The sequence below is a fragment of the Triticum urartu genome, chromosome 2 (genome assembly GCF_003073215.2).
Source record: "Triticum urartu cultivar G1812 chromosome 2, Tu2.1, whole genome shotgun sequence".
Classification (NCBI taxonomy): Eukaryota; Viridiplantae; Streptophyta; class Magnoliopsida; order Poales; family Poaceae; genus Triticum; species Triticum urartu.
The window spans coordinates 32333653-32356237 of record NC_053023.1 but is presented as its reverse complement, the minus strand read 5'-3'; the positions used below and the strand labels follow the sequence as shown (position 1 = coordinate 32356237).

Below are 22585 nucleotides of genomic sequence, written 5' to 3'. Positions count from 1 at the left end.
GCTTTATTCTTTGCAAATTTGTGCTGCATAGGTGACCATGTTCTTGAGCATTGCATGTCGAATTTATATCATTCCAACTAGTTCTAATGCTTGATTTAGGCTCTAGGCACTTGTAGGAGTAGTTGCTATCAGTTTTATTGAAGTTGGTTCACTTTTGTTTGAAGTTACTAAAAATTTTAGATTATTTCAGAAAAATAATGAGGAGACTTTTGAGGGGTTCATCGAGCCGAAGCTCAAAGGATAAACAAAATGAAGAAGCTCAGAGGCCCAAATATAATTTGCCTCGTACCGCGGAGATTCGGCCGTGTGAATGGCCTTCTGATAATTTCTTGAGAGAGGTCGGGATTTATGAGGATTTCTATTCATTGATTAAGAATGCTGGCCTCACCGACTTCGTCCGCGACCAACATCCACAGTATCTCTTACTCACGAATACTTTTGTGCAAAACTTCTACTTTTTCCCTAAAGAGTCACCTCCTTCAGTAGAGTTTCATTTATATGACGTTGTGAAGAAAATGCCATTGTCTGAATTTTGCGCAGTCTGCAACATACCTCCTGATGGTATCTTAGAGGAACCACCTCGTAAAGAGTTGGAACCATTTATTAACCTTATCTCTGTGGGAGAAACCAGGAGGGTTTCTGATGCAAGAATCACTAGCATACATTTTCCTGTGTTACGCTATTTTGCTTTATTTGCTAGTCGATGCTTGATTGGTCGTGGGAACTATGGGAACCTTAGTGTTCCTGATATTATTATTCTATTCCATGGTTTATACCGCAACAACACTGTCAGTATGGGCGGAATTATTGCTAGGCGGTTGAGTCTGAACCGTACTAAAGGCCCCATCTTTGGAGGCATTTATGCTTCTCGCCTTGCTGCACACTTTAACATAGCTATTAGGCATTATGAGAAAGAAGAAAAATTGCTTCCTAATGCTTATCTAGACTATAAGAGCATGATAGCCCATGATTTTCTTGTTAAGGACAGGAATGGAGAGCTCAAATATAAGTTATACTTTGATAAACATTATCCTGAAACTATTACGTTGCCTGCTCCTTCTTTGTTTAATTTTGTAGGACCCTACCTCGTTACGTGGGCTGTCGTCCAAGCTTACAAGAATCCTGCACCAGCCCCAGAACAGGAACCACAAGATGAGCCTCCACGACAATCTGTTTATTCTTGGGATCCAGAGATGACTGTCAGTCAGTGGCAGTCAGAGTCTTATTCTTCATCACAGTATGACCCCAACTATTCTTCATCGCAGTACGACCCCAGCTACACTTACGGGTATCCGCCAGGCTATCCCTGGCAATAGACCAACTTAGGCCAAAAGCCTAAGCTTGGGGGAGTACATATTTCTCACCGACATTACATTTATGTTCACACACACTCATTGCTAGATGTCGGTGCTCATACTCTTTCACTATAATATCCATGCTAGTTTATTTTCTTTTTCCTGCTTTCTTCTTGTGTGTTTGTTAAACCTTAAGAAAAGCCAAAAAATAGTAGTAGTTTATTTTTCTGTTGTAGTAGTAATAATTAAAAAGAAAACCCCAAAATATTTCCCGTTCTTCTTTTGCTTGTTGGAAGCTTTCCCGTGTAAATAGTTTTATTTCTTTTCTTTTCTTTGGGGGTCAGTAGGAGAAGACCATAATTAAATTGTTGAAGTGGCTCTTATATGCATTATTGTTGAATTAGCCCAGAGCCCATATTGCCTTGTCTTCTCCTGTTTATTGAATGCTCGCAGATTCCAGCTTAGTCCAATGCACGTGCACTCTTATTATTATTCACATCGTTCGGTCGTGCAAGTGAAAGGAAATTATGATGATATATGATGGGCTGACTGAGATGAGAAAAGCTGGTATGAACTCGACCTATTTTGTTTTTGTAAATATGATGAGCCCCTCGTTCTTGATTCAGCTTATTATGAATAAACATGTTTGCAATGACAATTAGAGATCATAGTTGCTTGTGCCATGCTTGATTAGCTATGAGTTATAATGGTTTACCTTGCGTGCCAACATGCTATTGAGATGGTTATGATGTGGTATGATGGGGTGGTATCCTCCTTTGAATGATTTAAGTGACTTGACTTGGCACATGTTCACACATGTAGTTGAAACAAAATCAACATAGCCTTCACGATATTTATGTTCATGGTGGATTATATCCTACTCATGCTTGCATCCAATGTTTATTAATTTTAATGCATGTACATGGCTATTGTCGCTCTCTAGGTGGTCGCTTCCCAGTCTTTTGCTAGCCTTCACTTGTACTAAGCGGGAATACTGCTTGTGCATCCAATCCCTTAAACCTCAAAGTTATTTCAGATGAGTCCACTATACCTTCCTATATGCCGTATCTACCTGCCGTTCCAAGTAAATTTGTATGTGCCAAACTCTAAACCTTCAAATAAACATTATGTTTTGTATGCTCGAATAGCTCATGTATCAACCAAGGTTGTCCTTATCTTCCGTGTTAGGCGGGTTATTCTCAAGAGGAGTGGACTCCGCTCCTCACTCACGAGAAAATGGCTGGTCACCGGGATGCCCAGTCCCATGCTTTATGCAAACTAAATCAAAATTAATTGCAAACAAAACTCCCCCTGGGACCTGATGTATGTTGGAGACACTCGTTGTTTCGAGCAAGTCATGGATTGATGCTTGTTGGTGCAGGGGGAGTATAAACTTTACCATTCTGTTTGGGAACCGCCTATAATGTGTTTAGCATGGAAGATATCGCCATCTCTTAGTTGCTACGTTGACAATGAAAGTATACCGCTCAAAATACAATTTATCTCTGTTGCAAAACCGAGCTCTGGCACCTCTACAAATCCCTGCTTCCCTCTGCGAAGGGCCTATCCATTTACTTTTATGTTGAGTCATCACCCTCTTATTAAAAAGCACTAGTTGGAGAGCACAACTGTCATTTGCATTCATCACTATTAATCTGTGACTATGATTGGATCTCTTTTACCATGAATTACAATGTCTAGTCAGTCCTTGATCTTTAAAGGTGCTCTGCATTTATGTTTTGCGGTCTCAGAAAGGGCTAGCGAGATACCATCTTGTTATATCATATTATGATTGTTTTGAGAAAGTGTTGTCATCCGAGATTTGTTATTATGGCTTGCTAGTTGATTATACTATTGATATGAGTAATAATGAGACCTGAGAATTATTGCAAATGTGGTTAGTTACAACAACAAGAGCAAACAGAGTTTGTAAAAGTTTTTCTTTCTTTCTTTCAGTTTGTCAACTGAACTGCTTGAGGACAAGCAAGGGTTTAAGCTTGGGGGAGTTGATACGTCTCCGTCGTATCTACTTTTCCAAACACTTTTGCCCTTGTTTTGGACTCTAACTTGTATGATTTGAATGGAACTAACCCGGACTGACGCTGTTTTCAGCAGAATTGCCATGATGTTGTTTTATGTGCAGAAAACAAATATTCTCGGAATGACCTGAAACTCCATGGAACATCTTAGAAAAAAATAATAAAAAATCCTCACCAAAGATGAAGACCAGGGGGCCCACACCCTGTCCACGAGGGTGGGGGGAGCCCCCCCCCCTCTAGGGCGTGCCCCCCTACCTCGTGGGCCCCCTGGATGCCCTCCGACGCCAACTCCAACTCTATATGTTTGCTTTTGGAGAGAGAAAAATCAGAGAGAAGAAATCATCGCATTTTACGATACGGAGCCGCCGCCAAGCCCTAAAACCTCTCGGGAGGGCTGATCTGGAGTCCGTTCGGGGCTCCGGAGAGGGGATTCGTCGCCGTCGTCATCATCAACCATCCTCCATCACCAATTTCATGATGCTCACCGTCGTGCGTGAGTAATTCCATTGTAGGCTTGCTGGACGGTGATGGGTTGGATGAGATTTATCATGTAATCGAGTTAGTTTTGTTAGGGTTTGATCCCTAGTATCCACTATGTTCTGAGATTGATGTTGCTATGACTTTGCTATGCTTAATGCTTGTCACTAGGGCCCGAGTGCCATGACTTCAGATCTGAACCTATTATGTTTTCATGAATATATGTGAGTTCTTGATCCCATCTTGCAAGTCTATAGTCACCTACTATGTGTTATGATCCAGCAACCCCGAAGTGACAATAATCGGGACCACTCCCGGTGATGTCCATAGTTTGAGGAGTTCATGTATTCACTATGTGCTAATGCTTTGTTCCGGTTCTCTATTAAAAGGAGGCCTTAATATACCTTAGTTTCCGATAGGACCCCGCTGCAACGGGAGGGTAGGACAAAAGATGTCATGCAAGTTCTTTTCCATAAGAACGTATGACTATATACGGAATACATGCCTACATTACATTGATGAATTGGAGCTAGCTCTGTGTCACCCTATGTTATGACTGTTACATGATGAACCGCATCCGGCATAATTATCCATCACTGATCTGGTGCCTACGAGTTTTCCATATACTGGTTTACGCTTATTTACTTTCCTTCTGCTACTATTACAATCACTCCAAAATACCAAAAACATTACTTTTGATGTCTTTAATTTTGTTGCTGCTACCACCATTATCATATTACTGTGCTACTAAACACTTTGCTGCAGATACTAAGTTTCCAGGTGTGGTTGAATTGACAACTCAGCTGCTAATACTTGAGAATATTCTTTGGCTCCCCTTGTGTCGAATCAATAAATTTGGGTTGAATACTCTACCCTCGAAAGCTGTTGCGATCCCCTATACTTGTGGGTTATCAGCTTATTCCATCACAAATAGGTCAGATGGATCAACTGTATGCCACGTATCCGGATGACCGCCCGTCCCACAATGGCCAATAGATGTTGTGTAGACAGAGCATATCACAGACGTCTTATTAGAAGCAATTGTCTGCGTTATTATCGGTCTTCGCACACATTTCTGATTACAGACCTGTTTGCCGCGTATCACACACATCTTGTTATATTGAACCGTTTCTGTTCTCTTGCCTAATCACAAACAGTTTATCCAAGTGAACCGTACGTTGTACATCGCACACACCTTGATCGGGTTGTCCGTTTCTTTTGTGTTGCCTAATCACAAACAGTTCATCGAGTGAACCGTATGCTGTATATCGCACACACCTTCATCTGGCTGCCCGTTTATTTTGTTTCTCCTCATCACAAACTGTTAATTGAACTGATACGGATGCCCTTCATCGCACACGCAACTAAAAACTGAACCGTGTTTGATGCATCCGTCATCGCAAACGTTTTATACATTTCTGACGGTTTTCCTACACCACCGTTTGCGATCATTGCATCGCACACAGTTTCTCGAACGATCTCTGATCGTAGTGTCACGTTAGCAGCATCCTGCAATAGTGATCATTTACCTACTCGAGGACGAGCATGAATTAAGCTTGGGAATGTTTGATACGTCTCCAACGTATCTATAATTTTTGATTGTTCCATGCTATTATATTATCTGTTTTGGATGTTTTATATGCATTAATATGCTATTTTATATTATTTTTGGGACTAACTTATTAACCTAGAGCCCAATGCCAGTTTCTGTTTTTTCCTTGTTTTTGAGCTTCGCAGAAAAGGGATACCAAACAGAGTGCAAACGGAATAAAACTTCACGATAATTTTTCTTGGACCAGTAGACACCCCGGGGGACTTGAAGTCCAAGTCAGAAGAGCCGCGAGGTGGTGGCAAGGGTGGAGGGCGCGCCCTAGGGGGGTGCCCCTACCTTGCCACCTCCTCGGGACTCATATGACCTAGCCCTTGGCCCTATATATTCACATATATTCCAGAAACACCAGAAGCATCCACAAAAGCACTTTTCCACTGCCGCAACCTTTTGTTCCCATGAGATACCATCTTGGGGACTTTTCCGTCATCCTGCCGGAGGGGGATTCGATCACGGAGGGCATCTACATTAACTTCATTGCCCTTCCGATGAAGCACGAGTAGTTTACCACAGACCTACGGGTCTATAGCTAGTAGCTAGATGGCTTCTTCTCTCTCTTTGATTCTCAATACCATGTTCTCCTCGATGTTTTTAGAGATCTATCCGATGTAATCTTCTTTTGCGGTGTGTTTTTCGAGATCCGATGAATTGTGGATTTATGATCAGATTATCTATGAATATTATTTTAATCTTCTCTGAATTCTTATATGCATGATTTGATATCTTTGTATTTCTCTTTGAACTATCAGTTTGGTTTGGCCAACTAGATTGGTTTTTCTTGCAATGGAAGAAGTGCTTAGCTTTGGGTTCAATCTTGCGGTGTCCTCACCCACTTACAAAGTAGGGGTAGCGAGGCACGTATTGTATTGTTGCCATCGAGGATAAAAAGATGGGGTTTATATCATATTGCTTGATTTTATTGCTCTACATCATGTCATCTTACTTAAAGTGTTACTCTGTTCTTTATGAACTTAATACTCTAGATGAAGGCAGGAGTCAGTTGATGTGTGGAGTAATAGTAGTAGATGCAGGCTTTTCTTTTTCGTCAATGACTGACGTCAAATTATGTCTTTGTCGTCAGCTAAATAAAAACACAGACGTCAAAGTATGTCTGTGCCATCAGCCAAATAAACACAACAAAGTCTTTTTGTCCTCGGCCAAATAAACACAGATGGAAAAGTCTTTCTTTGCCGACAGCTTTTCTTTGTCGTCAACAATTGATGGAAAATTATGTCTTTGCCATCTGCCCTGACAAAAAGCTGACGGCAAAGAGCAGTATTGACATCAAATTTCCTTATTTCTGTAGGACTTAGGGTTGTATGCTCGAGTAATGAAATCATACTAACTAGACACTTTGGCGGTTGGACACAGGGTCGTACTCTAGAGTAAGGGAATGAACGCTATCAGCGGGCCTATACTACACCATGATCTCCTCGTGATTATACTTGAGGTAGAATGTGGCCTTCACTCCAGATTCCATCATGTAGGCATCTGCAAGGTCTCTCCAACCAGCGCACCCAATATAAGTGCAGTGTGCCTTGTTGGTGACAAGACAAGTGAAATTTAGAGTCGTCTGCATCTTCATGAGGGTGCACTGGAATGTGATCGTTGCATCAAACAAAATGTAAAACCTCTCCAGGAAGTCATGCCATGCCCCCCACAGGATGGCCTAAGAAAAATTAAAAGAAAGCGATAGTTAGACAATTTTGGTCGCAACTATATGAAATTCAGCCAAATATGTTGAACTAAAACATACCGTCCTACCCAGGCAGTCATCTGGAAACTCTATGAAGAACTTCCTATCCTTCAGGCATCTCACTACGCCACAGGTCGCACACGGGGGATCAATTTACTGCATTCATGTTAACAAAATAAACATACATCATGATCCAAAATGACTAACAGAATACATAGATATGTATATAGCTATGTTCAGATTTTGGAGATAGTTTAAGCACTCTAGTAGTTAAGCAGTGCTATAACCACATGCATATATTTCAACATAAAACACATATATCTTGGTTCATTTGATAGTCTAAATACTCTAATAATTAAATAGTTTAACAAACCATGCATATAGTTAAAACAAGCATAATGTTAAATAGTTCATACGATCAACTAAATATACACCAGTAGTTAAACTAGCTACGACAATGAATTAGCCCTCCCCATCTAGCTAGTGGTCGGGAGTCACACTCTCGAGTCATGAGCCTAGTCGTAGTCGTCAACCCCATGTCGGATGGACCGGCCTCATGGCCATCCCTAGTGACCGATGACCTCCTGCTCATCATCACTGTCACCATCATCCAAGTTCCTATTTTTTGTTTCACGGAAAAATCATACCAAACAAAGTCCAAACATGATGAAAATTACGGTGATTTTTTATGGATCATAAGAGACCCTAGAAGCTTCGGGGGAGGCCTAGAAGATCTACAGGTGGGGCACAAGCTTGTGGACCCCATGAGTGTCCATTTGCCCTAATTGCAAAGCTATAAATTCAGAAATATTCGGAAACCCCTAGAGCGAGACCCGAAACAATTTTATCATCGTCACAAGCCTCTGTTCTTCCCATCTGGAGGTCTCAGTCGGTACTCTGCCGGAGGGGAAATTGGTCATGGAGGCCGCCTACATCAACCATGTTGCCTCCATGATGATGCGTGAGTAGTTTCCAAGGACCTACGGGTCCATAGCAGTAGTTAGATCTCTCTCTCTCTCCTCTCTCTCTCTCTCTCTCTCTTGATCTTCAATAGCTTGTTCTCATCTAAGATTGATCTGATGTAGTCTTTTGCCATGTGTTTGTTGGGATCCGATGAATTATGGGTTGATGATCAGATTGTTCATTGAAAGTAATTGAGTCTTTTATGAGATTTCTCGTGTGTGATTTTTATAGCCTTGTATTTCTCTGCGATCTATCTATATATTTTGTCCAATTAGATTAATTTATCTTCAGTGAGAGAGGTCGTTGGTTGTAGGTTCAATTTTGCGATGTCCTCACTCTTTGACAGAACGAGTAGCAAGGCACGTATTTGTATTGTTGCTAGTAAGGGTAGAACGATGGGTGATGGCTCTATACTTTACGCATTTTTAGAGCTCATATGTTGCATGTTCTCTTCATATAGCATGTCCCATTGAACCAAATTTATGTCCATTATGCATGATTACCAATTTTTTCACTTATCATTGTGAGCATTGCACATTTGTGTATTTATTTTGTTTTTATTAGTTTTCCTTTATTTTCTTGTGTTTATAGGTGTATTCGAGCAACCTAGGACCAAGCGCATTGAAAGGACCTAGGATGGGTTCAATATGGAATTAGCGAGTGGTCAGACTTAGCCATTTCGAAGGTCGGGAAAAGTCATTTTTTTCCAAAGTGATCCAAATCAAGATCTAATATCAGAAATGGATCAGCATCATTCATACGAATCCAACCAGCCCAAGAACGTCAAATTCTGATTTTGTAATAAGACATGATGAATATTTTACTGGAGGGGTTAGATCAAAAGACGACATTCCATATGACCTCCCGCGGTCGTTTCGACGGTCATTTGACGTGTAGACAACTTCAAAAAGTTACCCTTCTGGACAGGATTCTTCACCAATTTCGTCCCCAATTGTTCCCATGGGATCCTTGTCGCATAATGAAGGGATTGGGAGAACATAAGGCTCATCTTGAGCCCACATAAATGGAGGAGATATCGGGAGGCCTTCATATAAGGACCATCAACCCTAGCCATCATCTCCTCCTCATTCATCCATCCATGCAGCCGTCATCCATCTCCATTGTTGCCCGAAGACCACTTCCATAGAGAAGAGAAGGGTCAAGCCAAGAGGAATAAGAAGGGGTGCCTCCACCATGCGCACTGGCCTTCAGGCCAGTGCGGTCTTTACCACCGTCGGCGGCATGATTACCACCACCGGCGTCGCCATGCCCCTTTCCTCCACACAAGCTTCACGCTGGCTTGCCCTCTCCCTCTATGATGTTTGAGTAGTTGTATTAGTTCTTGAGGAATTGGATGAACCCTTGCATGATTAGTACTTTGTTAAATAAGCGATCCAATATTATCTTTATATGTATTGTGTTGATTATCTCATGGTGTTGTGAAGAGCGCTTGCAAAACATTAGCCCCTTGTGGACTTGAGGCAAGTCGTGTTGGTGAGCGGCATGGTTGTGGAGGGTCGGTGGTGACAGTCCTATTCTCCCTTCGTCCCTAGTTAGTAGGGATTAGTGGAGAACCCTAGAACTTAAGGCCTTAACCATGGGAACTTTACTCCCCTTAATCATCATTGTGATAACCGGAGTGGGAGGCACGGTGGTGGCATGAGTGTACGCAATAACCGGAGTGGGGAATGCATACTTTATTGGCTCCGCCCACAAGAGATCATACGCAAGTGTCTTAGTGATACAATTAGAGAGCCATGTCTATCATGTGTTGTCAGCATCATACTTGTGGTGATGACTCTGATTCCCTTGAGAATGTTTACTACTCAAGCACTGTTTCTTTTAGTTTAGTATTTTTATTCTTCTGTCTTTATTTCCTGTTTGTAGTTTAGATAAACACTGTCCTTTTATTTGTCATCCTAGCAACTTACTGTAATAAGCTATTTTTGAATTGGGTGGGCACGTAACTAGATAAGTGATAGCATAGTTGCGGGGTTTGTAATCCCTTTCTATTTGCTCCATGTGGGTTCGACACTTCACTTATCAGAAATTGCTACAACAGCCTTGTGCACTTGCAGGTCATCATGGGGTTCAATCATATTACTTGATTTTACTTTGTATTTATTATGTCATCATGCTTCAAGCATTACTCTATTTGTTATGAACTTAATACCTTAAGATGTATGTTGGATAACGTTCAAGGGGTGGAGTAATAGTAGTAGATGCAAATGTATGTCGGTCTACTTGTCTCGGACATAATGCATATGTATTGATCATGCCATGAATAACATCATGACTATGCGCTTTCTATCAATTGCCCAACAGTATTTTGCCTACCGACCGTTACTATGCTCATGAGAGAGATGCCTCTAGTGAACGCTATGGCCCCAGGGTCCATTCACTTCATATTACTAAAGTAAACCCTAAAAATACTTGCTGCAATTTATTTGCTTTTAGTTTCCTTTTTATTTATCTATTTACCGCTATTAGATTTAATCCTTGCAATTAATGAGTACAAGGGGATTGACAACCCTCTTGTTTGCGTTGGGTGCAAGCATTTGCTTTGTGTGTGTGTGTGTGTGTGTGTGTGCAGGTACTGCTTATAGTTTTTTGTGTGGTGTCTCCTACTGGTACCATTAACATTGGTTCATAACTGAGGGAAATACTATCTGCTAATATACTACAGCATCCTTTCTCTTTGGGGAAATCCCAATATCTATCACAAGTAGCATGTACCTGTGTGGATGAAGCGGGACTTCATGCGAGCCTCGTCGGGTTATACATTGGTATTACTCTTCACAAATCATTTATGTTGGAAACTGATTGCTCTTTCATGGTCTCCTTTGTGAAAAAGGAAGTGTTGAGCGTCTCCAAGTTTATCAAAGATCTCAAGATTATTAAGATTAACCAACAACACAATCTGGTGGTGCATGAGAATGCAAAGTTTAGTTTTGATAATAGATCAGACGGTGTGCTTTGTAATAGTGGTCCACCTTGCGTGACTAATATTGTAATGAATGATTGTAAGAACCTTTTAATCACTTAATATATGTGAAGGAGTTTCATAAAAAAAAGATCACGAGTGATCTCTCCTCTAATCTCTTGGTCCCCCTAATTTTACCGTGCGGCAGGAGACTGACTTTCTAAGATGGAAAGAAATTAAGAGATATGTTTTGTCACCGAGATGAGCCGGTAAAATATCTCTTTTCTTTAGTGTAAGTTAGTTGGAGTTGTTTGGTTTTTTTTTATTTTTTGAAAAACACCACCCATATATAATATTGTTACAATGATACCTTACAACATATGCCATGCTGAGCGAACACTACTTACAAGAACCCTATTGGAATCCCTTGCAAAAAAGAACCATAAAGGAATGGTTATCAAAATTAAACTTGGCTAACTCATGTGCCGCCATCTAAATGTATATCCTCCTTGTAGCGTGCATTTTTTTGGCACCTGGTTATCGTGTATCGATAATTGGTATTCTTCCCATATTCTGGTGAGGGCGAATGACATTACGTTTGGCCTTTATAGTTTGTATTATACACTTATATATGTATTACTCTGTATGTTGTTTATCTATAGTAGTGGGAGGACATGGAGCTGTTTACGATGGCATGTTACATGTTGGAGCCAACAAACTAGAATATATTTTTACTACACATGGCTGGCGGGGAGAGGATTTGTGGCACACAGGTGTGGCAACACGCAGATAACTGGTTTGGTATTTGCATGAGTTTTAACAACTAATCAAATTATATGGGGTCCATGCGTGTGCAGCTTTTAACAGGTTTTGGCAGCACCACCCATCCCATATTCTATGTTTTTTCTTTTGATTTTCGAACATGAATCTATTATATCTTTTGAACCAAAAGCCCAATTTATATCTCTTTTGCATATTCATGGGTATGATCAAACAATAAAATCCTCCTCGTGTAGAAGCCAGTGACTCCGTAGATCATGAGAAAAATGGGCTGCCAGTCAGGTTTCAACTACTAAAACTTGATAGAAATGATGATAAATTTAGCAAGTTTTAAAAACTAACACTTAAACCCTAAATCCTAAGTTGTAAACCCTAAACCCCTAAGCCCCGAGCCTAAACCCTAAAAGCATATGTAACTTGGTCAAACTTAATGTTACGACTATCAAATTTCGATATTTGAAACTTGTAATTTTTTGGAAGTTGTTGAAATGTATTGAAGATTGGTTTTGTTCAAAATATTACGTCGCGGCGAACAGAGATATGCAAACGAAACTTAATTTGGTCTTTCGGTTCGAAAGATATACTAAATTGAAATTAAAAGATGAAATGACAAAGGCATGGGACGTGAGCTGGATGGCGCATGCAGCTCTGACAAAAGCTGCCAAAAGTATGCATGAATCTGACAGTAATCAGAAGTCTAAAACTAGTACAAGTTTTTGAATCTTAAGCCAATCGGATGACCAGGCACAACTGCACTCGCACTTCCATACCCCTATGAATTTCCGATGGCCGGTGGTTTAGTCTACGAACCAGTGCTTCAGCATCAGCAATCCTTTTTGTGTGTCTTCGAAAAACCATACCGTGTTTTTTTATTTGTGTGTCTTCGGAAAACCATACCATGTTTTTTTATTTTATCAGTTTTTCTAAAGCACATCTAGATATGTCATAAGTATTGCACATCTAAATTCTATGTCATTAATCTTACACAGAGATTTCTATGGGTATTTTTTTATTTTAATTTAATTTTTAGGGATGCGAATTTAGCGCTAGCTTGATACCCTTGAACATCACGGGTATGGGCCCCTTATCCTCCTAATCTTCAATAAAAAAACTGCCACCTAACTACAATCCGTAACCTGTCCGTGACTCGGGATCGAGTCGGGACACGGCACTTTCTCTAGAGTGAAGCTGCTCTATAAATAACGTTCCGACCGCGCCAAAGAAAACATAGCTTCATTCATCTTGTGAGAAGCAGAGTGTGATATGGCGACGTCATGGCTCCTCAGACATCCTTGTCCACTGGCCAGGCCATGGACGAGAACAAGGAATGACATAGGTCTCCATGTGACCAGCATCACCTACTGCTACTGGTACGTACGAATCTATGCTTCAGGCGAAAATGTCTGCATCGCAATGGATCTCTCCATCATTACTACTTGATTGTACTACGCAGGAGATGCACTAAGGCCAGTGGAGGAGGCAGAATCATGGCGGATATGAGTATGCACACCACCAGCTGCAAGGCAGAACCCGCCCTTCTACCCCAAGCGGATGCTGCCGAACTAGCAGGGGGAGCGGACCCTCCTCCTAGAGCTAGTAAGAGAAGCGCGCGCACTGGCCGGGCCGCCACCGTTGCGGCTAGGCACGATGAGGAGGGCACAGACGACGAATGGCTCATGTACCTGGAGCCGGCGAAGCTAGAGGTGTTCGATCATCTGGAGCCTTGGGCGGAGGCGAACGTGGTGCCGCTCCTTAAGCCCGCGCAGGTGGCGTGGCAGCCGACGGACTTGCTGCCGGACCCGGCGTCGCTGGGCGCCGACGGCTTCCACGCGGCGTGCTCCGACATCAGCGCGCGCGCGGCCGGCCTGCCCGACGCGCACCTCGTGTGCCTCGTGGGGAACATGGTCACGGAGGAGGCGCTGCCGACGTACCAGAGCATACCCAACCGCTTCGAGGCCGTGCGCGACCTCACCGGCTCCAGCGGCACTGCCTGGGCGCGCTGGATCCGCGGCTGGTCTGCCGAGGAGAACCGGCACGGCGACGTGCTCAACAGGTACCTCTTCCTCTCCGGCCGCGTCGACATGCGGCAGGTCGAGAGGACCATCCACAACCTCATCCAGTCCGGCATGGTCATGAACGCTGCGCGGAGCCCCTACCACGGCTTCATCTACGTCGCCTTCCAGGAGCGTGCCACCTCCATCTCGCACGGCAACACAGCCCGTCACGCCAAGGAGCATGGCGACCTGGTGCTGGCCCGCATATGCGGCGCCATCGCCGCCGACGAGAAGCGCCACGAGCTGGCCTACACGCGCATCGTGGGGAAGCTGTTCGAGATCGACCCGGACGGCGCCGTGCGCGCGCTGGCGTATATGATGCGCCGCCGGATCGTCATGCCGGCGTCCCTCATGACAGACGGCCGCGATGGTGACCTCTTCGCGCACTACGCGGCCGTGGCGCAGCAGACCGGCATTTACACCGCCTCCGACTACCGTAGCATCTTGGAGCACCTGATGAAGCAGTGGGGGGTGGAAGAGCTGGCGGCGGCGGAACTCTCCGACGACGGGAGGCGTGCGCGGGAGTACGTGTGCGCCTTGCCCCACAAGATCCGCAGGTTGGAGGAAAAGGCTCACGAGCGCAGCGGCCAGAAAGCCCAGCCTGCAACATCGGCCCCGTTTAGCTGGATCTTTGATAAGCCTCTCAACAACAGCATGGGGTAATCAAATTATTACTTTCATATACCCTAAATATCGTTTAAATCATTATTTTTCGATCCAGCCTTTGAGATGAAGTATTCTTCATCTCTACTTTGCCACTGTCGGCGCCACTATGAGTACTTTTTTTCTGATCAGGTTGAAGTTATGAGTATGGTATTGTACTACTATATTTTCGTAAGTTGTTTTATCACATTCTAAAAATAAATATAATACAAGGAGAGTGAAAGTTGTATTCGTGTATGTCTATTTATCAATGTAACATCCTAATTCTTTTTTTCTTTGGCTGCAAAATGTAACATCGTAATTCTAACTGAGAGTCATCCAAAGTCCAAACTAACTGAAATTAATAAGTGATCCTACGTCCATCCTGCAAAAAGAATTTATCATCCTTTCTTTCTTCACTAAGAAGCGACTAGGGTAAGCATCAAACCATTTCCCGCCATCCACCACCGTGGGCAATGAGTTTCTGGGCTCCCCTCCTGTGCAAGCCTCTTCAGCATGTGAGGTGCAGGAATCTCGGTGCCAGCTCGTAGATATGTTAGGGTTAGGGTTCCACAGTGGCACATCATTGATGGTCGCACCAATAACATGTTGAATTAGTTTACCATGAGCTTTTTCTCCAGTTTGACAATGGCGTCCAGGGCTCATGAGCGTAGATTCCTGTAGTCCTTTCTAGAAGATGGGGCTGGAGTTTCCGTGGTATGTCGACGCACTAGCGCCAACAACTTTTCACTGCTGTTTGGTCCTCTGGCTGCATCCCTATCACGTTGTTTCATCCTCGGGGACCGGCAAGATGCTCATGAGATATAACCCAAGTCTGGCTCTTGAATTTGCGACTCTTCCAATTGTGACGGCTTCTTTTCCATTGCACTAGTATGGCTGAACCGTGAATACCATCCGCATCAACAACTTCAGGTTGGCTCTATTGATGGAGTTGCATGCGGGCGCCGGGGGGGGGGGGGGGGGGGGGGGGATGGATGTAGGTCTCATCATGGATTTTTGATGTAATTTTATTTGTTTTCTTGAGTTGCTTGCACTTCTAGTCTAGTTAATCCAAGTTTTTATTTTAAAAAATCCCAAGTTCATACAAAATAAACTACTAGTGAAAAATAATAATTTGCAAAAAAAAACTAAGCTTCACCTCGCATGTTAGACTATCAAAAATAATTTCACAAGAAAGTGTATGTAAACACAAACATAAGCAAGATTTTTTTTATAGAGAAAAGGTGTGAGCCCGACTTTATAAATAAAGCCACAAGGCAAGATCCGAAACACATAGATGTAACTATAGGAAGGATAGGTTCAAATAGCTGCTCATGCAGTAGGGAATACAGTAGGAGAAATGCAGACCAATAACCTATGGACAATGACTAAGAGAAGGAAACAACATCACGAAAGCGTAAGGCCGACTGGGAGTCCCGATCTCGATTGATAAGTTCAACCACCATAGCCTTCACACGATAAATCGGCAGCTCCGTCGCGTCCTTGTCCCCAGAGGCGGAGCGTGACACAAAATATAGGAGGGGCCGAAGGTTTACAGTGCCAAACAACGATATTCAAGTGCAAATAAATAACATGGTCTTTCAGGCTTTGTAAGCGTAGAATAATTAGAGAAGTACCATACACTAGTATATACTCCCTCCGTCCAAAAATACTTGTCAGGAAAATTAATAAAAATGAATGTATCTAGAATTAAAATACGTCTAGATACCTCCATTTCTCATACGAGCATTTCTGGACGGAGGGAGTACATATCTAAAGAGATAACGGGATGGAACCGAAGAGCTAAAGAGATATTTTAGGAGGGAAAATAATTGGAGATTTCTTTTAGAGTAAAAAGAATTTGAGAACTAGGTGGGATTTTTTATCCTGAGGATTGGAAATTCTTTACCTGGCAGATTGGAAAGATTTTTTTAGGCATGTCAGATTGGAAAGTGGTAGCTAGTAGGTACTTGTTGGTGCATTGCACTGCACGTTCGGCCACAGTGCACTGCCCACAACGCAGCAAAAATAGGCTAGGCCTAGTAAAAACAGCCGGATGGAATGGATCTAATGGGCCATATACACTGCTAATTGTATTTTGCATTTTTGGAAGGTCGGCCCATGGCCCTGTATGGTCCCAAGAGGATCCGCCTGTGCTTGTCCAGAGCTTTAACCGACGGCTTCCACTGTTGTAAAAAGTTAAGTAATTTAAATAGACAATCAGCATGCATGATAGGCTCAGATATGTTCAATCTATATCTATATTTATATCTGTACCTATGTGTGTGTGTGTGTGTGTCTATATATATATATATATATATATATATATATATATATATATATATATATATAGTTACTATTCATCACCCAGGGTGCAGAATAAGTTATTCTTCATTCGAGATAATCTTACAATTGTTTCATAAATAAATTAAATTTCGAATACAAATAGTTATATTCATAGTGATTCCCTACATAAAATTTGGCATAAGAAAACAAAAATATAGGTCATAAGACAAGAAATATAGCATTTAATGTATATTTTACATTATGTTTTTACGGTGATTATATATTCTCTTACGTTCTCTTTTTACATTTGAAATAAGATAAAACTTATGGAACGTAAAATTATGGTGCATTGATGATAAAATAGAGGGAGGTGAAGAATAACTATTCCTCACACAGGATGACGAATAGTCAATCCCCCTATATATTTTACGTTTCGTAAATTTTGTCTTATTTTTGACGTAAAAAGAGACCGTAAGAAAATATATAATCGTCGTAAAAAATATTTTTTATTATGTAATATTACAAACATAAAAATATAATGTAAAATACACATAAACTGCAAATTTTCTTGTGTTTTGACCTATTTTTTTATTTTTTTTATTTGAATTCCAAGCGTAATTTAATTATGAAATGATCGTAAGATTACATCGGGTGAAGAATAACTTATTCTGCACCCTGAGTGATGAATAGTATCTGCAGTAGCTGCAGTCAATGCTATCCGCACCTTTTGTTTGCATCAAGATTAGCACCTTTGGCAGGAGGGGAAGCCATCGACCAAAGGGGAAGCCATGTGCACTGCTTTTCAAGCTGTTGGACGAAAAAGGAAGCCTAGACTCTGCATGGTCAGATTTATTTGTGGTTTGTTTGCAGCTGTTTTTCAACATTGAGACTAGCGCATGGAACATTTTTGGAAAGCTATTACGTAGGCTTTGTTTACTTGCTATGCTCAAAGGGTTCCATTTTTTTTAGCAAAATGACAGGCCATCATCCGTCTATAGAGTAAAGGTTCAGAACTTTTGAATGATGTGGCTGAAAAGAATCGTGTGTCGAGCCTGAAAGACATCATCAATTGAAACCAAGTTTGTCATAAAGGAAATGCATCTCCATTTACTTCTGTGTCTAGCTGCAATAACACGGTGATGGGCGTTGCTTGTGAAATTACCTTTTTCTTGCATTTTCAGTATACGCACGAATCGGGTCAATGCGCACAGCCAGGTCATTTCCCCCCTTTTTTTGCACCTTTTTGGTCTTTTTCTGCATGAAGCTCCTGTTTCCGATTTCTTTTTATTGGACAAAAACTGCTGAAAAGGTGACTACGTTGTTTCGAATGGTAGTATTAGAACGTCAAATCCTTCTATGCATGTCCGTGCGTACAGTGTCAGGTGAGTGTTCCTCCCATATACAGTATAATGTTGCTAGAAACAAATTACCATTTAGTGTGTGATGTAGCCTTGTCAAGATCTATATGACATCACTCACCCCTTCATCTCCTGCATCTACGTTTACATAGATCTTCAGAAGAAGGCAAGTGTGTTGTCGCTTAACATATTTGAAAAAAATGCTTTAATTTCATCGTTGCGACAGGCTAGGCTCGGACAAGCAGCTATGGAGCGACGTACATGAGGATTCAATATATATAGGGCAATACAATTCCGTCCATAGGATCAGTAACACTCTCTTCAAATCAGTTTTGCGTGTTTTCTATCGTTCAAGAATCGTTTAAGTACCACAAACTAGCTGTTGACCTGAACCTGATAACAATGAGCTTGAAAACAGTGCGTCATTTGATCTGCTTCAGTCGGAGACGGGTGCTGACGAAGATCAACGAGGGTACACACTTATAGCCCGTTTATTGGAGCGCAAGTATCGATTGGGAACCTCTTCACCACCATTGACGACAACCTCTTTCCATTATTTATACTCGACCAATGGATATACAGAAGCCCTCCTGTGGGTCCACCCTGTTCATCACCAGTTTTTCGAAAGCGATTGGTCAACTTACTAACCCCAGCATGTGTGGTGCTCCGTGCAGTCACATGCCAACATGCCATGCACCCATGTGAGATACACTGTAGCGTCATCCTCTAACTACGCATCCCGGCCCTCGGGTCAATCTCCATTGTCTATATACTTGTCCAATGGATATACACAGGCCCTCATATGCGTCCACCCTGTTTGTCACCAGTTTTATAAAAGTTACTGGTCAACTTACTAACACCAGCGTGCGTGGTGCTCGGTGCAATCACATGATGGCTGATGTAATGGTAGTTGGTTCTGAAAGTTTGAGTTAAACATCCTGCAGTATGTAGATTCTCTGCCGCTGGACTCGGCGTCGGCGTCAGCTGCTCTGGGCGCGTCGTCATTGTCTGAAGCGGAGGAGGATGAGGACGAGGTGATGATGCCCGCCATGCGACGGGCCTCGGGAACTGCTCCTCCTGGAGTCGTGCTGCTCTCTCTGCCGCTGTCGACCGCTGCCTTCTCATCTTTGTGGCGATGATGTCAGGCGTACATCTCTGCGGACGTGTACGAGAGGCGGATGGCGGTGCGGAGGTCCTTGTCGTCGTCACTAGCCGGGGAAAGTGGCTGTGGCGCGGATCTGCTCGATCCTCCCATGGATACGCGGTTGTTAGCTGCTTCCGCCGCCCGCTTCTTTGCGAGCCGATACGCGTAGCCCACGGACTCCGGTTGCGGTTCCGCCGGCAACATCACCTAGCGGCACTCTGGAGGGGTTGGTGCGGGCGATGCTGAGTGCTACTTGGCAGGGGCCGGAAGGGAGCGCAACGGACGAGCGTGGGGTGCGGCAGACGTACTGCTCCCCACCTGGCCAGCCACCGACGCCCCAGAAGAGGAGCCACCGCCCCGATACATCAGCGAGCAGCGGAGGGCAATGCGGAGAGCTAGCTCCTCCTCGTCGGGTGTGGACGAGCCATCGGAATCCTTGGAGGCCTTGAGCCACTCCAGTAGGTCGGATTCACTATCAGATATGGCGGGGGAGAGCTGAGGGCACCCATCAATTCCCCCCGCGTCGTCTCCTCTGGCGACTCGGGGGCAAGCCCTACCGCGCCGCCGCCGGCACCTCCCCCCACCCCTCCTCTGCTTCGCCGTTGCCAGAGGGGACGCGGGCTAAGCCGCGCGTGCCCCTGGGATGGTGGCGACGGGGCTCTCGCGGCTGGGTTCACGCAGATCTGAGGCGGCTGACTCCCATCATGGTGGCCCGTGTGCCGGCTGGCTCGGGCGTCCGGCGTCGGATCCAGGGCTGCTACCTCCCGTCGCGATGGCCGGTGTGCCGGCTGGCTCCTGTGGCCACGTCTTGCGGTGCAGGCAGGCCCATCATGGGCGCTGGGGGCGGATCTGGGTCGCCCTGCGCGACGTGACGACGCCGGGGGCGCGGTGTCGGCCTCCCGTGCTCTGGTGGTCTGTCCTGGGCGGGTGCGGCGACGTCCTTCGTGTGGCCCCGCTGATCTGGATGTTTGCCGGTGGTGCGTTCCGCTGGACTGGCTGGATCCGGTTGGATCGGCCCGTGGTTGTCCGGCTTGGGCAGAGGAGGGTGGTGGTGAGTACTGCTAGTGGAGGTGGTGGTGATGGGAGGTGGTGGCGGTGCTGCTGCAGCAGGTCTTGATCTCACTAACTTCTATTGGCGCCGCGGGCGCTTCGGGTCTGGTCTCCGACGGGTGCGCGGTGGCGCGTGTGGGGCGTGCCGCCGCACCTGATGTATGGCTCCAGCTCGGACCATGGTGGTTCCTGGCCTCGGGTAGTGCTCCTCTGCTCCTTGCCGGCATGGTGCACGGCAGGGCATGGCGGCCTGCGCTGCGTCCAGGGGCCTGCGTTCGATCGGCCGTTGATGGATCTGGCGCCTAGTGCTGACGTTTGGTGCCGGTGGTCTCCGCAGGGTGCAGTTGGCTCCGGTGGCTTGTCGTGCTTCTTCGTCTCTCGAAGGGTTCGATGGTGGTGGTGGTCAGGTGCTGTCTTGTTGTAGGGATGTGCTCAAACTCCGGATGAGAACCCTGCATCGACTATGTCGATGCCGGCGGCAACGACATCTATGGATGTCGTTTTCCTTGCAGGAGGTGCCGTTGTGGAGCTCCAGCACCTACAACTTCTTATTTGTGGTCTCCGGGTGAAAACCTAAGATCAGGCAATGCTGGATCGGATGGCGGTGTTGTGTCCTCGGCAACACTACCTCCTCGGAGGCATCATCTTGGAGACCCAAACGACGGCTTCTGTTGTTGCGTGTGGTTGAGGGTGGCCCGCGTGCTGGTGGAGCTGGGGCCTGCTCAGGACCGATGGTGGTGTGTTCTTCTTCATGTGTTTCTCTTTGGCTGCCCTACGTGTGGTCTCCGGCCTGCTTCTATGCATGCTCATGACCCTGTTCTGTTGAGGCGAGCCTCGGGCTCTTGGACTTGTCTTGGTTCATCTTTGCTCAATGACGACGCAATGACGCCTCCCCGACTTGCTAATCGTCTTGAACTTCCGTGGCGGAGCGCTCAGTCAAGGTTCGTGTTAAGTTTTGGCACAAGGTTCGTGTTAAGCTTTGGCACTCGCTGATTGTGGATGCTCCTCTGTTGTGCCGTGGGGTTTGATACGCACACCGGTGCGGTGCGTTAGGCTGTTTGTAGAGTCTTGGTATTGTGATCCCTTGACGCACCCTTCATCTACCTGATCCTGTTAGTATGCTAGCTAGGTCTTGCCTTATGTTGGGCGTCCTGCTCCTCTCCTTTCCTTGTAACACTTGTTACTTGTCTGGTTTTCGGCTCGGTTTTCCTCATAAACGGGGTCATTTTGTTAAGGTTTTCGATCCGGTTTTCCTTATAAACTGGATCACTCTCCTGGCATTATGGCCACTTTGAGCAATATATTCATGTGGAGGGACTCCTCCCCCGGTGATTCTCAAAAAAAAGATATGGCGGGGGAAGATGAAGTGGATATATTTGGGGGAGAAATGGAGAGGCCGAGAGTGTGCGGACTGAGTTTGATTAGGGTTTGCTCATCGGTCGTCATATATTTGTGGAGGCTGGATTTGGGTCATTGCGGGCCATAGAGGACTAGGCCGACGTGGCGGGCGCGCCCGGATGCCCCCATATCTGCCCCATATTTGGGCTGGATATGAGGGGCGCCCGGTCAGCCCGGGCGTTTGAGGTCAGTTTGAGGCGCCCGTGTAGGTCAATTTTTTGTGACCGGTCAGTGACCGGGCGGGCCTCCCAGACGTTTGAGGAGGGTTTGGAACGCCCGGCTGTAGATGCTCTTAGATAGCCATGTCCTTCACAGGCTCAGCGTCATTTTGATCCAAGTTCACTCGTTCCCGGCTCTGGTTACATGGGCGGCAACTGCAACTCCGGTTGCTCTGCCTCGTCCTCCGCCTCTGTGTCAAGTTCGGCGAAAATCTCGTCGGCCCGCCCGTTCCTGCCGGATGAACTATCGGTTGGCCTTAAATAGGCCTTATCCTGGAGTACTCCATGATGGCGTGCTACTCCGCCATTTCCGCCGCTTGGGTGACTACAAACACCGCCATGGTGTCCTCCATGCTGAGACGCGTAGTCGGTGCCAACTCGTCTCTCATCCTCCTCCAGATCCGGCACCTCCATCCGAACCTGCTGCTGCTCCAGCTCCTCCTCCTGCTCCTCCTCGTCCGGCTCTCGCGAGTCCAGAGGCAGGCCGACTATGATGCGGGCGGTGCACCTCGCCTAGATCTCCTCCTCAAACTGGGACAGGCGCCCACAAGTGTAGCTGTTGCTCGCGGTCGACGTTCACCCCATAGTAAAACCGCATATAAGATTGGCCTGAAGTTAAAATTTGTAAAGTTTGACCAGCTTTATAGAGAGAA

The 22585-nt window shown here is 44.9% G+C and overlaps 1 protein-coding gene across 1 annotated transcript; it reads left to right on the top strand.

Moving 5' to 3' along the window:
• The first annotated feature begins 13037 nt into the window (after positions 1 to 13037).
• On the top strand, positions 13038 to 14736 carry LOC125535426 (acyl-[acyl-carrier-protein] desaturase 7, chloroplastic-like). The gene is made up of 2 exons (XM_048698480.1): positions 13038 to 13152; positions 13236 to 14736. The coding sequence occupies exons 1-2, from the start codon at positions 13046 to 13048 to the stop codon at positions 14497 to 14499; spliced, it is 1371 nt and encodes a 456-aa protein (XP_048554437.1). The 5' UTR covers positions 13038 to 13045; the 3' UTR covers positions 14500 to 14736.
• Positions 14737 to 22585: the final 7849 nt, after the last annotated feature.